This window comes from Varroa jacobsoni, unplaced genomic scaffold (genome assembly GCF_002532875.2).
Source record: "Varroa jacobsoni isolate VJ856 unplaced genomic scaffold, vjacob_1.0 scaffold_621, whole genome shotgun sequence".
Taxonomy (NCBI): domain Eukaryota; kingdom Metazoa; phylum Arthropoda; class Arachnida; order Mesostigmata; family Varroidae; genus Varroa; species Varroa jacobsoni.
Genome location: NW_019213523.1, coordinates 254087 through 269395, shown reverse-complemented (window position 1 = coordinate 269395; position 15309 = coordinate 254087). Strand labels below are relative to the sequence as shown.

Below are 15309 nucleotides of genomic sequence, written 5' to 3'. Positions count from 1 at the left end.
TTCGTGTTCTACCTTGAATGTTCCGCTATGAAGAAGATAAACCAAATTTAAGCTCAGCATAAGAATATATGGTTCTCAGTGTTAACCGATCAGAGTAAGCCGCACACTATACCGCCTTGGAGCTTTGTCAGAGTAACTGGGGCACAGAAAAAGATGTGCTAATATGAAACAGGATGGTAATGAGAGTGAAGGAGTATAGGGAAATCCTTATGAGCTGATGAGAGGTACTGCATTGAAACTCAATTTTACATAAGCACACGGAATATACCAACAAAACATCACAGAAACTGAACGCCGTATACCTAAATATATTTCGAAGTTCGAAATAACATAACCTGTGTTGTAATGATGCCTACTCTCGTAATAGTGCTATAAAAAAAAAATTGTTGAACGACTACATAGGCTAATAACGGTAATCTTTTTCTACTAGAGTAATGAATTCCGTACCTGGTCTGCGTAGCGTCTCTCCTATATTGCGCTTTATTATGGACCTAGTTCTAATTTTACAATATTTGGGTACACGATTTGTCTTTTCGCAGTCATGAAACTCTAAGAGATACGTGTTTTGTGCAAAAAAAAATAACATTAAGGGTTTCTGGGTGTGTCTCAGACGCAGTAGACGAATATCCACGCGTGATGTATTCCTAGAGGCACTAACGCTGTGCGACACCTTTAGGCTGCGTTCACGACGAATGCATTTTTAAAGTACAATAACTACGGCACGGAAAATTGATTATTTTTATTTCCCTCCATCTAGACCAGAACCTTGGCAGATGTGATAAATATTTTGTAAAACCTACATAATCGCGATAGAGTTCAATCCGCCGTAAAAACGGCATGTAGAATGTAGAAAAACGGAACAAGCATTTTTGAAGGTTTACATTCCACTGAACATTATAATAGGCATACTATTACACCTAATACCAATATTAGAAGCCCGTTTGCCTTTTAAACCCGCTTAGTAGACTCAAATTTTCTGCAGGGTAAAAAGTTCGATTGTGCTGTTCACGATTATGGAGCTTTACGTAACTTAACGTTAGCGCCCCTTGGTTCTGTATCAGCTTACGCCAAATGATCGACCTACCGCTTCACACAGTAGCTAATAGTCTACGTTAATTTAAAAATTTCAAACTTTATTAGATAATATATAGTGACGTTCTTGTACATAGTTAGATATTATTATTATAGCTGGAAACAATAGGTTCCAAAGATCCATTACAGAATGAAAACTCTAAACGACACAAGTGTATCATAAAATTAAAGATCACACAGCTTAAATTGAGATGTTAGGTCTTTGAAGATGATTGATTGGCATAGAAAAATTACCAGCTTAACACAAAATTACCATCTACATTTAAAGTTGTATAGGGCCGATAAATACTAATGGCCCTTTACTGTATCGACAAAATGATTGTTTTGAATTAAACGGGTTGTTGGTTGGGTGCAAATATGAATGAAAGTAATCAATTAAGGAAGACTCCCATTATAAAATCGAATATATATAAAAAATATATATTCGATTTTTCGTGTTGTAACATTTATATTAATAGACAACCGGTTCCTTTTGCTCAACTTAGAGATGTAATGATGATAATAATAGTAATATAGTCTTCATCGTAAATATCTTTTATTACCCTATTTTACAGTTGTTGTCTATAGCAGGATTTTGGCAAAAGAAAATTCCGAGCACCGGAACAACAAGCTATGCTTTATATAGGCATAAATTGCGAGAGCGATTAAGCTATCTGTCTCACGCGATCAAGCAAAAGCTTGCAATATGTTTGACGAAATGCTATAAAGACAGTTGGTGTTTAGTAGATACGTAAGAATACCGATCAAATTCGATCGAATATACACCAACTAATACCTCTATTTTGATCTTTGGATTAAAGCACACTTATAGAAAAGTATAAACATGAAAAGCGTAACAACATTGCAAAATGGTACAGCTAGAAAATGATCATGAACAAGAAAATGTACATCTTGTTGTTGGGATACGGAACACCACAGACTAATTCTCGAAGGTTGTCTATGACACCTCAACCTATGCGGGTGAATACCCTTAAATATTCATCACTTGTCACTATTTACCGACCTACTGACATTGTCTTTAAAAGAAGTTTATGTCAAAATAAATGTAATAATGACGTCCGTTACTGAAACAAATAATCATATATATAGTAAGAAAAATCCGTCTGGACCTGCGCACCAGTTCTAGGTAACTATAGCCCTTTACGGAACTGCAACTGCTGGCAATACCCGACAGCTTGGCTTTCTCTTTTCATCGCAACTCCCGATCTATAGGGTCGACGTTTATATGTCAGACAAATGAGTCGTACCAAAGTCCTACGTTCTGTTATCACCCCACGCGAACACGATTTTTTGGTAAAGAAACATCGATATAAACCAAACGGAACGAATTTCACGTTTGCTCTCCTCATCCACTAAACCATTTCAGGCGCATCTTGGCCTTCCAGTAGGTCAATCGTAGTATTTTGTATATGTAAAATATGTCCTTGTATTTTATCTTTGAAGGTTCATATAGAATAGAAAAAAATGATGACAGATTATTATACGAATCCATTGTGAATTGATAGAAAATTTGAAAAAAAAATCATATGAACTGTGCATATATTACACAGTAGTTTCAACAATGGCCATTTCTATAAGAATGGCACTCGTCAAGGGTCGGAATAGCGCTATATGCTCTATACTCAGACGATTCTTTATTGCGTAGTTTAGCCGTCCCGCTTGTTCAGTATCGTGAACGCTAGGCGAGACAAACTTTGTATGTGCAAAAAAAATAATTCGATTGATCCTTCAGTTACCACTTACTTATCGTATACCTGCCAAAAAGAAGTGGTTCGAAATTGGAAGAATACCTGCGAGCGACCATTGCTTATATCATTAGTATTATTATATAACATATTATATAACATTGGTGGAATGGCATATAGGATTACTACAAGGTATTTCAGATGGAACTGTACCAAGCTATATTAAACTAGTGACCAAAACTGGATGTTTACATTATTGACAGTTTTTTAGTCGGATTTCGCTCGATATAGGTTGCGGTTGTATACGGTTGCTAAATTTTCTGCAACAACAACAAAATAAGCTGGCACCATGATGTGCCTTAATACGAATTTTTCCTATTTTCTCACATAGCAAGACCCTTCATATGAATAGGAAACTTTTATATTTTTTACAATATCTACATTAAAGTGTTGAATTATATTAAATTGAAAAATCGTTTCATACATTGTAATAGTATGCTATTGTAGTATGTCCATCCAATACGTTCAAGTATAAATATGTGCCTAACCAACAAACTGTTATTGTTATTATTTAAACGAAGAGTTCGAATTGGTTACACTTACTGGTTACACCTATCGTTAAGCAATAAGAATGAGCGTTTAAATTAAATTGAAAATTGCAAGTTTTAAATAAAATTGTTACATAAAATATTGTTATCCCATGAAAAGGACGTCATTAACACGTAAATTCTTGATCAAGTCAGTGAGCTGAATTCTGTGAGGTTTACATAGTAATAAAATTGCAGCCAGATACCTATATTTTATATATTGTCTATAGATTTCCTACGATTAGGAAGACTGCTGCCAGTTACCACGACGGCTGCGAGCAACAGCGGATGACGGCATCCGACCGGAGTTCTTAAATGAAGCGTCCTCCTTTCCGTCGGGTATCCTTTCCCCATCAATACGAAGGCTCCTGAAGCCATAGAATTCGACCGTAAGTAACTGGTCTTCAAGCAGGAATCGCAAAAACGGGTCTAGCCAAATTTACCTACAACAGAGCTATTTTCAACCAGTGTGTAGATCACACCAGTCGCGCTTGCGGTGCTTGTGTTCGTTCTGTATTTCGACAATGTGATAAGCAGAAAAAATTCTGTGTGAAGCCGACCTGAATTCGAAACAAGCGCTGCTTCTTTGCGTTCACGATTGAAAAGATTTTCCGTTACTGTTATAGACCAAGATATAGGGGCTCCATAAATATAGAGCTGTCCTACAGACGCTCTTCATGCTTACGGACGAGGCAGCGAATAACGGTGGTAAAATCTGGCAAGACGTATCATCGTTGAGGCATTCATAGAAGATTATATCGTATAGCTTTAAAGCCATGTATGGTATCTGACTAGTTTGAGTACTAACAAAGTTATTCTGCAAAGTGTCAGACTGTCGTGAGGTGAAGAGTGGATTACGTAAATATTCAGAATACGCAACATACATATAGTATCAAATAAGAACGAAGACCAAATTCAGTGGATGTATATCGTTGTCGTGCATCAAACGTCATTGCATTTAAAGAGAATGTTCATATTATGATTATTACTTCCGATCATCATTTTTGTGTGAATGCAATTCACGAACAATGCATCCCGTTCTATGTAAAGCCCAGAATGGACTGGTAAGTTATCAACGCTAAGCTTAACGCTAGAGGCTCACTTCCGGATTATTAAAATATCTAACTTAGGGATAACCGTCTTGTATGTAGCAATCTTTCTAAAACCTTTTGGATTTAAGAAAGCCCATTGCTAGCCCGCCGCTGTATATAAATAGTTTTGTCGTTTTAGAGCAATTAAGCGAGCATCATACAAGTTTCTCATCCACCGTATCTCCTTCATTTATAGTTAGCAGAAAAATAAACGACGACTTACACTTATTGTACACTGTAATAATTACACTCTTTACTAACTCGCTTAGTCCAGCTACACTCCATTAACTTACAGGGTCTTACCAGACGAACGGGGGCGTTTGGCGCGTGTTATTTTCTCTTATAGGGTAAACTACGATCTTATGTCATAAGGGATTGATATTATCTTTCTTGCCTAAAACGAGTATATCTGCCTTTATCCTAAAAGAGCAGGTGCGGGTTCATAAGCTATCGCCTATAGAAAGAAAAGTGTTCTTAATTAGCGACGGATTTACATCTAGTCATCAAAAATGGCGCCTAAAAAAGGCGCCAACATGTAAAAAATCGGTGTAGAACGAGAAATAAAGATGACACAAAGCGAACAGTTCACACATTAATTACTATTTAAAAGCCAAAATTAGCTTTTTTTTTTTTTATTAGGATGAGTAAACAAAAATCCTTAATTACATTTTAGAGATTTTTACAGCTTAATTTCGTATAAATTACAACGAACAGTGATCCTCGACAATTATAACTAAACAACGCTTTGTCAGCTAGAACTATAAAAGAAAAAAGCATAAATATATGTATATATATTTTCATAAAGCAATGAGCTTTTATATTGGTAGGGTATGCAAGTATATATCCAAGTTGATATTACTATTGCAATGCTGATGATACCTTGGCAAAGAAGAATGATCCAAAGTCGCTGGCACGTGCCTTGGGCTCCAAAATTTGATCAGTGAGAAAACGACGCTTATGATGGCCTCGAATCTCTAATTCCTGACTCAACTGTCTCTGCAGAAGCAAGACCCGTTCGTGGTCTTTCCTCGTGCCTCACATTATCAGCGAGCGAGTCAGTCCCTTGACCTTTAAATCAATATCCTCAGTGTTATCTTCATCAACAAGACGTGTCGTCCGATATTTGAAATATTACACTATCGTCTCGGTAAACTTGAAATAAACACTATTCTAAGCTACAGCGATCACCCTTTGCAAACCGCGAACGCTGCTGTGCTTATCGCTCGACGTCTGTTTAACCGACGCAAAAAAGGAGTGTGAGATGAAATATAAACATTTGGCATGTCCTACACCATTGCCTTCCTGACTCTTTCCTCGATATGGGCTTTTCTTCGCAACTCTTTCTTCTTTGGATTTCCCGTACGCATAACAATCATTATACAACCATTATACAAAACGTGTAGAATCTCGTTTTTCTTCATGCAAGCCTTGAACAGGCCGTTGCAGCAATGGGCAAACACCATCGGCATCTAGATTCTGTCTGGTCTGAATGCGTTCTGGCTCGATCATTCGAGATTTTCAAACAGCTGGCATGAGTTTTTGCAAGGCAGTTCGACTGGAATCGTATTTTTAAGCTCAAGGATCTCTCTGCAGTGGTTTTGGAAGACTTCTGATTTAACCGAGCAAATTTGATCTTGTGGGTCTACAACGTTGAAGCTCAACATAACGTTTCGCAGAGTTCCTCCTAAGATTTTAGGCTCTCGTTCCTTTTCTAATAAATTTCACATTCTTGAGGCGAGACTTATAGGATGTCGATCTTTTTTCGCCACAAACGGTTCGACGTGTTGTTGATTTTTCCTTTACCCCTTCCCGAAGGTGAAATGTGCTGTGGAACATCTTAGGTTCTACCATGTCCGACTAGTTGAGGCTATTTTAGGATTTTCAGGCTCTACCCCCAAAAAGCTTGTTAGCGCTCAACTGTCTGCCTTCGAGTTATCGTTTCTGAAGCGGTGTATCCTTGTAAACATAATGCGATTTTCATCTTGATAGCAACATAATATTCACTAGGAGAAAAATTTTCTATATAGCACATTCTCCTTGCCGTGGCTGGAAATCTCATGAATTCTAAGACGCTCGGCACTTCTGAGTCAGTGACAGTCTACAAATTAAATGATCCCAAAATTTCTTGACGATTATTCGGCCAAAATTTCGTCTCTAACTTTTGGACTATTTATGAGAATCATTGGCGTCCGACCGCTTCCAGATGGCGTAGTAAGCTTTGTTACAGGTGATCGTACATACGTTGCAATTATGCTAACCCCTAATCCGTCACCCTTAATTACTACGTAATTCTCTTCCGTATGTAATTACGTTATCGTAGCTAGGCTATAGCTGCAGAAAACAGTAATGTCACCGCGTGATAAACAGCGCTGCAGAGGTTGGCCGGGCTATATGCGGCGTAGAAGTTCAAAAGTGTAATACAGTTTGAATCTCTGTCGATACTAAAACATCATCGATTTATTGGACGGCGGTAGCAGGTGATGCAAGTACAAACAGCGAAGTGCTTTTGCAGTTACTTTACACTATAGGGATGTTTGTTTAGGGTTTCTTCCGTCTGGGTGTTCGTTCCTTGGAGAACTTCTACGATAGACTGTTCTGTTCTTTTGTTCTTTGCTGACTTCGAAGCCTGTGGAGCAACACCGGTCGCATCGCTCAGGTATCTTTTTTTAGGTAGGTTTTTATTTTATTTAGGAATAGGTTTTTAACTTTTGTTGACATTCAACTCCAATGTCGAGGTGGAGCTAGATTTTTCCGTTAAGTGTCCAATTATTGGTTTGGCGGAGAGACGAGGCAGGTCGGCTACTTCTTTTAAGTTACCTGTTTTTCTCTACACCACACTGAACATTTGACAGAGATCCTCAGTCGCAGCATTTGTGAATGGTGACAAAGTAATCTAATTGATATTCATTAGGGCCTTGAATGCTTTATAAACAACTTGATCAGTCTATATATATATATATATATATATATACACGTTTAAAAAATGCTTATGTTGTTTATTTTTCTTGCCAATAGGCTTAACGAAGTGAATTTTTTCATTCGTGATATCTAGTAATAACTGACCAGCCCGCTCTTGTATGTGGCTTACAGATTTCTGTCTCATATAAAGCCTTGCTGTCATCCTATCTTCCATGGCTCGTTTTTGTGATTTAGAATTCGACATTGGTCGTTTGAACAACCAATTTGTTAGAATTACAGTATCTACTTGTGTTTTTCGTGACGAGTACTCAAGCGATTCAAGTTGTTTTCATAGCGAAACTTTAGTAATCGTTGTGTTTCACGATGGAGCCAGTAATACACTTGAACGATTATACAATTTTTGTAGCTGTCAAGGGTCTCGAAATATTTACCATCTTCGTTTGTCTGACGGCAGACGGCGGATATACTTAGTAAACTCATTAGGCACTTGTTGAAATTTAAAGTTTGCTCAGTAATAAAATCATAGTGATCTATATGATCAGCGGCGTTTAAAACACGTGCCGCTGTCATTTTCACTATCACTACTTGACAAGTAGATCTTTCGGAGGATGTAAAGAATCAAAATTATTGTGACTGGTATCGTGAGAAATTGCGTTATTTAACCCAACCGTTAGCTACTAGAATTTCAATGGTCACTGTTAAGGGTTAGCTAAGGTGAAAAAGGGGTCCGACTAGAAAGTGTACAAAAGTTCAGATGCGTCGCACATCGTACACAGATCCAATATGCGGACTCTACGACAACATGACAATGGCACATATTCAAATAGACATCTGTAACATACCATATACCATGTGCCCAGGCAGAAGTGCCTTAAAAGTGACGAATGTTGTAGCTTGCCAAGGATACCGACCACTCAAGGGAAACGAAGTGTACGCCCTCTAGCTGTCTTTCGCGAAAATGTCTGTGTGATATTGGAGAATTAATATCGCTGGCTTTAAATATTTACAGGTTGCAGTTTTGCAAGAGTTCCGTGCCTATTGGATTTCCCTACTTGTGCTAATAGTCTTGGCACAACAGCTGCCTCACCTGTCAGCCGTCCTACAGGTTAGCTCGGTCCAACACAAACATATAGCATTATTTCCACATTTTCGCGCTGGGTAGTGAAATAGAAGCAGCGTGTATCATTCCATCGGTACGAAGCACTAAACTCATTTGAGACAGCTGCTTTAACTAACATTTAATTTTAACGAATATCAACAATCGCCGACTGATCCCGCCAGTATCAGCATCGGAAGCTATTAACTTATTCAAAACGCTTAAGAAGTAATTTAACTTCATCGCACGTATTTTATTGGCGATGTACTACTTACAGTCATTATAAAAACAACGCATTTTTCAGTCGTGTCTAGGAAAAGTAATTCTCAATGGCACTATCGGATTTATTGATCTTAGCCATTGTAAATAGATATATACTTTCTTTTATAAATTAATATCGATACTTATTGGTATTACTGTGTAGGTTCATATTCGTAAAAGATACAGAGCATGTGTGCATTTTGTAACCTATAGAAATAATACGCAACACCATGGACGTTTTGGAGGATCACATATTACTTAGGTAGTAGTGCACAAAACAAACGGTTGATTTTCTGTATGTATACCTCCTTGCAAATAAAAATAAGCAATTTATTATTACTCGGATAGCCAACTAATAAACTGATCTACAGCAATAAGACTTAACCTTTAGAAAAATCTAATTGTTCCATGAATGCGGGAGTGGACGACCCGACGGACGTGGCGGTCGATCAGATATGTATATAGCGCTGCCTGAATTCAGTATCAGTCAAGAAAGTGTGACAGCCAATAACCGCGCGTCGCTTTTGTTGATATTGTTTTTCCGCTTGGCAATTGATGAACAGTATAGAAGTGTTCATCAAGGCTCGGACACGATAATCGACAGACCGTTTTCAGGACTAACGACATGGGAATTGACACGGAATAGGATCGTCGATGTGTCTACTTATAGGTGATTTAGAACAACAGATTTAGCATATTTTAGCCATTGTTATAACTGCTGTTAGGTTAACAAATTTAATTAATTAACGCAATCCATACGAATGACTCTGTATTCGATCAGGCGGCTGGATTTGGAGGTGCTCTTATAGTAGCAGCCGTTATATCTGGATGGCTTGCAACAGAGCTGTTCCTTAGAGGGCCTCGTATAAAATCGAAGGGGAAGGCCGTCCTTATTACAGGTATTGCATTATTTTCTCTAATATGTCACTTGGTTCATTTATCGAATTTTTCATTCGTTTTTGTCGATTTAATTTAAAAGCTAACATTTTTTAATATGCGTATATATATGCAACCCTTTAGCCTGATATTTGCTTTTCAAACACGGACATGCTGTCTATGCTAGTTACAAGATCTTTTTCTAACCAAAAAATAAAAAACCTTTAAAAGCTTCAGGATTACAATCATTTTGTGGAAGCACATTAAATTTATAAAGCGTAGTGAATCACTTCAGTGGTATGTGTATATGTCTCTCAATGAAATACCTAACATTCGAGTTGAGATCCTTTTTTGTTCGACAACTCTATTTCAATGGCTCTGATCGCGTGCGTCATAAAATTCTACCTGGTCCCTGCTTTTTGTGGCGGTCGGTATGTTCGATGAAATATGAATTAGTTTGCGGTTATGGCTTTTTGCCGGTATCAAAGAATAGCACGAAAAATTAAGATGTCTACTACTTGTACGGCGCAAACTCTACATTAAGGGGATATTGGTTTATCTGACAATTATTCTTCTTCCAAAAAGAGTCTCGAAGACTCAAGGTAATCATTATAAAATTCGAAAAATTGAGTGAATGCGTCATTTAGGTCCAATATGTTATTTTTGAACTTAGCAAATTACCCTAGAGCAGTACTCTCAGTTAGGAAGTGTTTGCCAAATACGCTACATCTATCGCGGGTCTTTTTGACTTCATACGAAGAGTCGGGTACACGCCATACGTTTCCGCACCGCTACTCCTTCTTAGCGAAAGCCCATGATAACCTTGTTTAACAAAGACAGTTTTTTAACATTGGATGTGGTATCTCGCAAGCCTGCTTATTTCTAAATGATCTCTCAACGTGGCTCGTGCAGGAACTCTTTTGCGAGCTCTCTATACGTGACCAGGCGGCTCTTTAGCATGAAGTATATTTTTTTATTATTTGATCCGTCTTAATTATGATCGATCGTCTAGAATAAAGGTTCTTTTTTTTTTTTTTATAAAACTTCGATACTATTTTTGCGGACTTGACGTCATGTCTACCATAGAACATAACATATAGTTTTTAATGCTTCATTTTCGTTATAAAAAAAAAAAAACTAAATATGGTCGCAAATCGTTCACGTTAGAGTGCTTGCGAAACACAATAATCTAAAATTTGGCTTTTGAATAGCTAACAGGGAAGCAAAGTTTAGTTACGAATCAGACTTTAGCTTTTGCCAATACATTTTAAAGCCAATAATATGTGTGCCTATAAGAAATATATACATATGTTCATTAACCTAATCAGATCGGCTGTCGAGTAGATGTTGCTGATATTGAAACAGCGGTTTTAAGCTTTTTCAACCTCATATGTACAGGGTGAGACATTAAAGTTCTAGTAAACTCGGCCAGCTGTTCGTCGTAGCGGGCATCCATTCATCCGCTATTTTCGGTACCAAAAAGGCAACTTCCTTTTAGGACAAAACAATAAGCTCGTCATAGCGAAAACAATGCGTCGTATTTGAAATTTAAAGGAAAACCAGTTTTTCTCAAGCATTTCAAGTTCTTGGCAATTCTGAGTCCCACATTTTAGGATTTTGGGCCCGCTATCACCCTAAAATTTACAAAGTGTGTAGTATATTTGAGCCAAGTTTTAACGAGTCTACGCTTATGAATGTTTAATATTTATGCGCACTTTATATTAAAAAGCTATTCGCGGACTGAAAAAATAATACTTTGAGCATTACTGGTTAATATTTTGGGTCCCAGATAGAAGCTGTAATACCTTTGAATGCTAGTCATATTGAAGAAACGTAATTATCAGGAATGACACTTATAGCATAGGCGAACTAAGTTATCTGGTCTTCGACATCTTCGAACAACTCAAAAGAAGGACTTGTTACATTTAGCAACTTAATAAAATGCCATATAAATTTTATTCGAGTTGTTGGCCAGTACATTGTAATAGTGGTTGTAATTCTACAATGTCGTATATATAAATTATGCTTAATCTATTATTGTTATATTACGTCATCAACAGGATGTGATACAGGTTTCGGACATCGGCTGGCTATGCGTCTTGCGATAAGAGAAGATTTTCAGGTGAGCTTCACTTAAAAGAAGCTTTCGAAGGAGGTAACAACGCACTGCTAGAAAAATACGGATCGTTTAAGTACCTTCTAACGGATTCTCTTAAGTAGAGTAAGATTTAGAAAGTTATACTACAAATGACCCAAAGAACAAGCTGCAAACCTTATACTTAATCCCCAGTCAATGAAACATAGTCGTACAAGCGTAAACGTTTAGTGCATATTGTTGTGAATGGTTAAAAATGTATTATTTCAAGCCAAAACAGGAGCGAATATTTTCTATATTTTAACACAGTATGAAAAAAACTAAATATGCCTACATTTGACCGATGGGCTTTTGCCATTTTTATAGGGCGAATCCATTAATATGTCTTAATCCGATTTCCCTCAATTTTCTCCGGGCACCTAAAGATGTGCGTTATTTGATATTGTCGTGCTAGATAATGAGTTATATAATAACTCATTATTATTATAATTGATAATGATATTGTGAGCTAGATAATAGTTTAGATTGATTTTTGGCTTGTTGCAATCTTTTTAGCTATTGAGTTATATACCACAGCAAAGCAGCTTTTCGCGCACGACTTTTTTGCAATCTTATCAAGCATCTAGCATCACCTTCCTCTCTATCGGTCCGGGATAGGCCACCAGCTAACGAGCATTATTTTTTGCGCATTTTCTTCAGCAGGACTGGCCTCATTGTTTACGGGCCTAGTACTACAGTGATAAAGCTGTTGAATATGACAAACATCTTACCTATCCTCAAGGCGATCTACCTTAAGTTTGACTAGAAGCACTCTCATAATTTGAAAACATCTACTACCGCCATCTACTATCTTAGTCTTTGACGTCAACGCCAACTCGACGCAACTTGTATTACCTGAGATACTTGAGACTGTAAAACGGTCTACTTAGAAAAAGCGTCGCTTCTATTTCCACAACTTAACATATTGATGCAAACTGTGCGAAATAAATAAAAGAAATAAAATTATCGAACAATTTACACAAGCTTGTTATTTCCAATTAATTATTGATCAACTCATGTAGATGACAAGTCCACGTATAGTAGCGGTAGCAGAAGCAGAATATATGACTGAATACGTGAAAAATTCCGTGTTTTTCCACAGATTTGCGATTAATTTTGTTTTCCCTAAGCGTTTGCTTTTTCGATCGATCCAGAACAGTATAGCCTCAGATCGGTATTAGCCCCTTGTACAAGTACTGGCACAACGTTTTGTTACTATTGATTCGTTTCAGGTATTTGCAGGTTGTCTTCAGCCGGATTCCGATGGCGCACAGCGGCTGCGTTTGATAGTGACTGATGACAAACTTCATGTAATTCCGCTTGATGTCACCAACGCTGAACAAATACAAGATGCATTACGCTACGTCAAGGCCAACCTCAATGGAAATCGTTAGTGTTGTGTCGTTATAGTTAATTGATCCGATGGAGATCGATAGTATTTCGAAATGTCACTCTATCGGTTGATATGATTGGACAAACCTTAGGCTTACGGCACTCTCACTGAGACAGCTTCTTTTTGCCTTTAGAAGATTCCAAGCTAGCATTCCAAACATAAATTATCTTGGCCTCTTTATGATATTTATCGAAAATTTGTTTACTTCGTTCGGATGAGTGAAAGATAAGTGATAATTAGGTCGATGCAGCATTTAAGTGATATAACGGAGCGGAAAAAAGGCAGCAGCATACTAAGATAGGACCGCAGAATTTTTAAGAACAGAAAATGACTTCATTACGGACACAAAATAATTTTCTTTCTTAGTCCCTCGCCAGCAATATTAATCCTGTTACTTCGTAAGTGATCATTTGCTGAAGGCTTGCTTTATGCTGCTTCAAATAATGGACTTTTTAATTTAATTTTTAATTGCCCAAACAGCTGAGCTTTCTCAATAGAGTTTCCAAGCGTCAATCAAGAAACGAAACAGTGCACCATTTAACACGATGACCTTCAAACGCGTCATTACCCTTAAGCATCTTCCTTACGAAATAATAGCGTAGCGCGGCAGTTAGGAGTTAACAAATATTACAAAGACACATTATTTCTTTCGCAGAACTCTGGTCGGTGATAGCAAATGCTGGCGTGAACATATTCCTAGAGTTTGAGTGGATCCCTATTAAAGACATTGAATTCCTGTTCGACGTCAACGTGATGGGAGTAGTTCGTGTATCTAAGACCTTTTTGCCTCTCCTAAGGTAAGCAACGCAGTAATCTGCTGAAAATTTTTTCTAATTAATTTCCATCACAGCCAGCTTGGCAGCTAAACAGCTCCCTAAAACTTTATCAATATGTGATCTTCCGTTAGACCTAATCATACGATCTGAGCCCTATTCACTTTTTTTCTGCCTTTCCATCTTCTATGCCGCAGAAATTCGCGAGGTCGTTTGGTGCTTGTCGCTAGTTATGCGGGCCGCATCGCGAGCAGTTCTATTGTACCCTACTCGATGACAAAAGCGGCCGTGATAGCCATGGCTGATGGGCTGCGCAGGGAAATGGCTAAATGGGGTCTTCATGTCGCCACCGTTGAACCATTCTACTATAGGTAAATTACAATTTCATTTGTAATTTAAATCCGTTTAAATTGATTTTTTAATCAATCATATAGTGTAAAGTGAGTTTTTTCTGACATACTCACGACCACAAAAACGGCCTGAATATGACTATAATGTTTACAAAGGATCATGTATAGGTTACAAAAGCTACATCTAATACGACACGGTCAATCATCAACAAAGATTTCATTAGTACATAGTGATTTGAAGAGAAATTTTATTATATGAAAAATCCGTTTCTGCCTGGATTCACCGATTCCGATGGTGAATCCAATTCATGTGAATCATGGATCTGATCTTCGGTACGTAATAAGGCTTAATTAGAATTTTTCGAACGAAAGGGCAGGTTCATTTGCATTTTATGTGTAATCTAAATAAAGCGTTCTAATTGTCGACTCGTTTTCGCAAGGAGCCTCTTAGCAGCATCCTCAATGGCATCAGTAGATAAAAATACAAAGTAGCGGAATAAGAGGATATTCCTAAGAACGAGGAATCGTTCTTAGGAATATCCTCTTCCACCTCACTGTGATGAGTCTGCCAGTTTATTGGTCACACCGTATATCAGCAACGGTCATACGATAAGCATTTCGGCTCTCATTTCCTACGTCTTCCAGAACTGCAATAAATTTTAACGAGTCGCAACAAGACATGATGAGTCGATTCAGAAGAGACGTTCCGCTGCAGATACAACAAGAATATGGCGACTATCCCGCTCAAGCTTTTCAGTGGATACTGTCCTGCCTCAGACGGGTTTCAAGGGCGAACGTTGATGAGGTTGTCGATCAAATGGTAAATGCTGTCACTGATCGGGAACCCAAGAGACATTATAGGTTAGTATTTGGACAAAGGTAATGTCCGCGACCTCAGAGAACCATAGGAGCTATTTCGACAGCAACCAAATGCGTCAATTTTGCCTCGTGTTGATATTACTGTTCTTTGCCCTTACCTCCTCTTATTTATATTCAAAGGTTAATAGCGCTTTTAGCCTTTGAATAAGCTACGTAAACAAGAGAAGATAATA

The 15309-nt window shown here is 37.7% G+C and overlaps 1 protein-coding gene and 1 long non-coding RNA gene across 4 annotated transcripts in view; one reads left to right on the top strand and one right to left on the bottom strand.

Annotated features, from left to right (window-relative positions):
- Window positions 1–1112: 1112 nt before the first annotated feature.
- Window positions 1113–15309, bottom strand: part of LOC111261990 (uncharacterized) — a 21105-nt gene continuing 6908 nt past the window's right edge. The window contains exons 3-4 of one of the 3 annotated variants that reach the window (XR_002681319.2): window positions 5335–5523; window positions 1113–3732 (exon numbers count right to left, since the gene is read on the bottom strand). This is a non-coding gene — a long non-coding RNA (uncharacterized LOC111261990). Of the gene's footprint in view, window positions 3733–5034; window positions 5524–14975; window positions 15091–15309 lie in introns of those variants that run through there. The other 2 variants (XR_015311763.1, XR_002681320.2) reach the window with 2 other exon arrangements.
- Window positions 3838–15309, top strand: part of LOC111261987 (17-beta-hydroxysteroid dehydrogenase type 6) — a 13063-nt gene continuing 1591 nt past the window's right edge. Inside the window, exons 1-8 of the mRNA XM_022835921.2 lie at window positions 3838–4428; window positions 8384–8479; window positions 9513–9630; window positions 11668–11729; window positions 12974–13130; window positions 13790–13931; window positions 14105–14278; window positions 14903–15118. Coding sequence (XP_022691656.1) covers window positions 4393–4428; window positions 8384–8479; window positions 9513–9630; window positions 11668–11729; window positions 12974–13130; window positions 13790–13931; window positions 14105–14278; window positions 14903–15118 — 1001 coding nt within the window. The 5' untranslated portion in view covers window positions 3838–4392. The remainder of the gene's footprint in view (window positions 4429–8383; window positions 8480–9512; window positions 9631–11667; window positions 11730–12973; window positions 13131–13789; window positions 13932–14104; window positions 14279–14902; window positions 15119–15309) is intronic.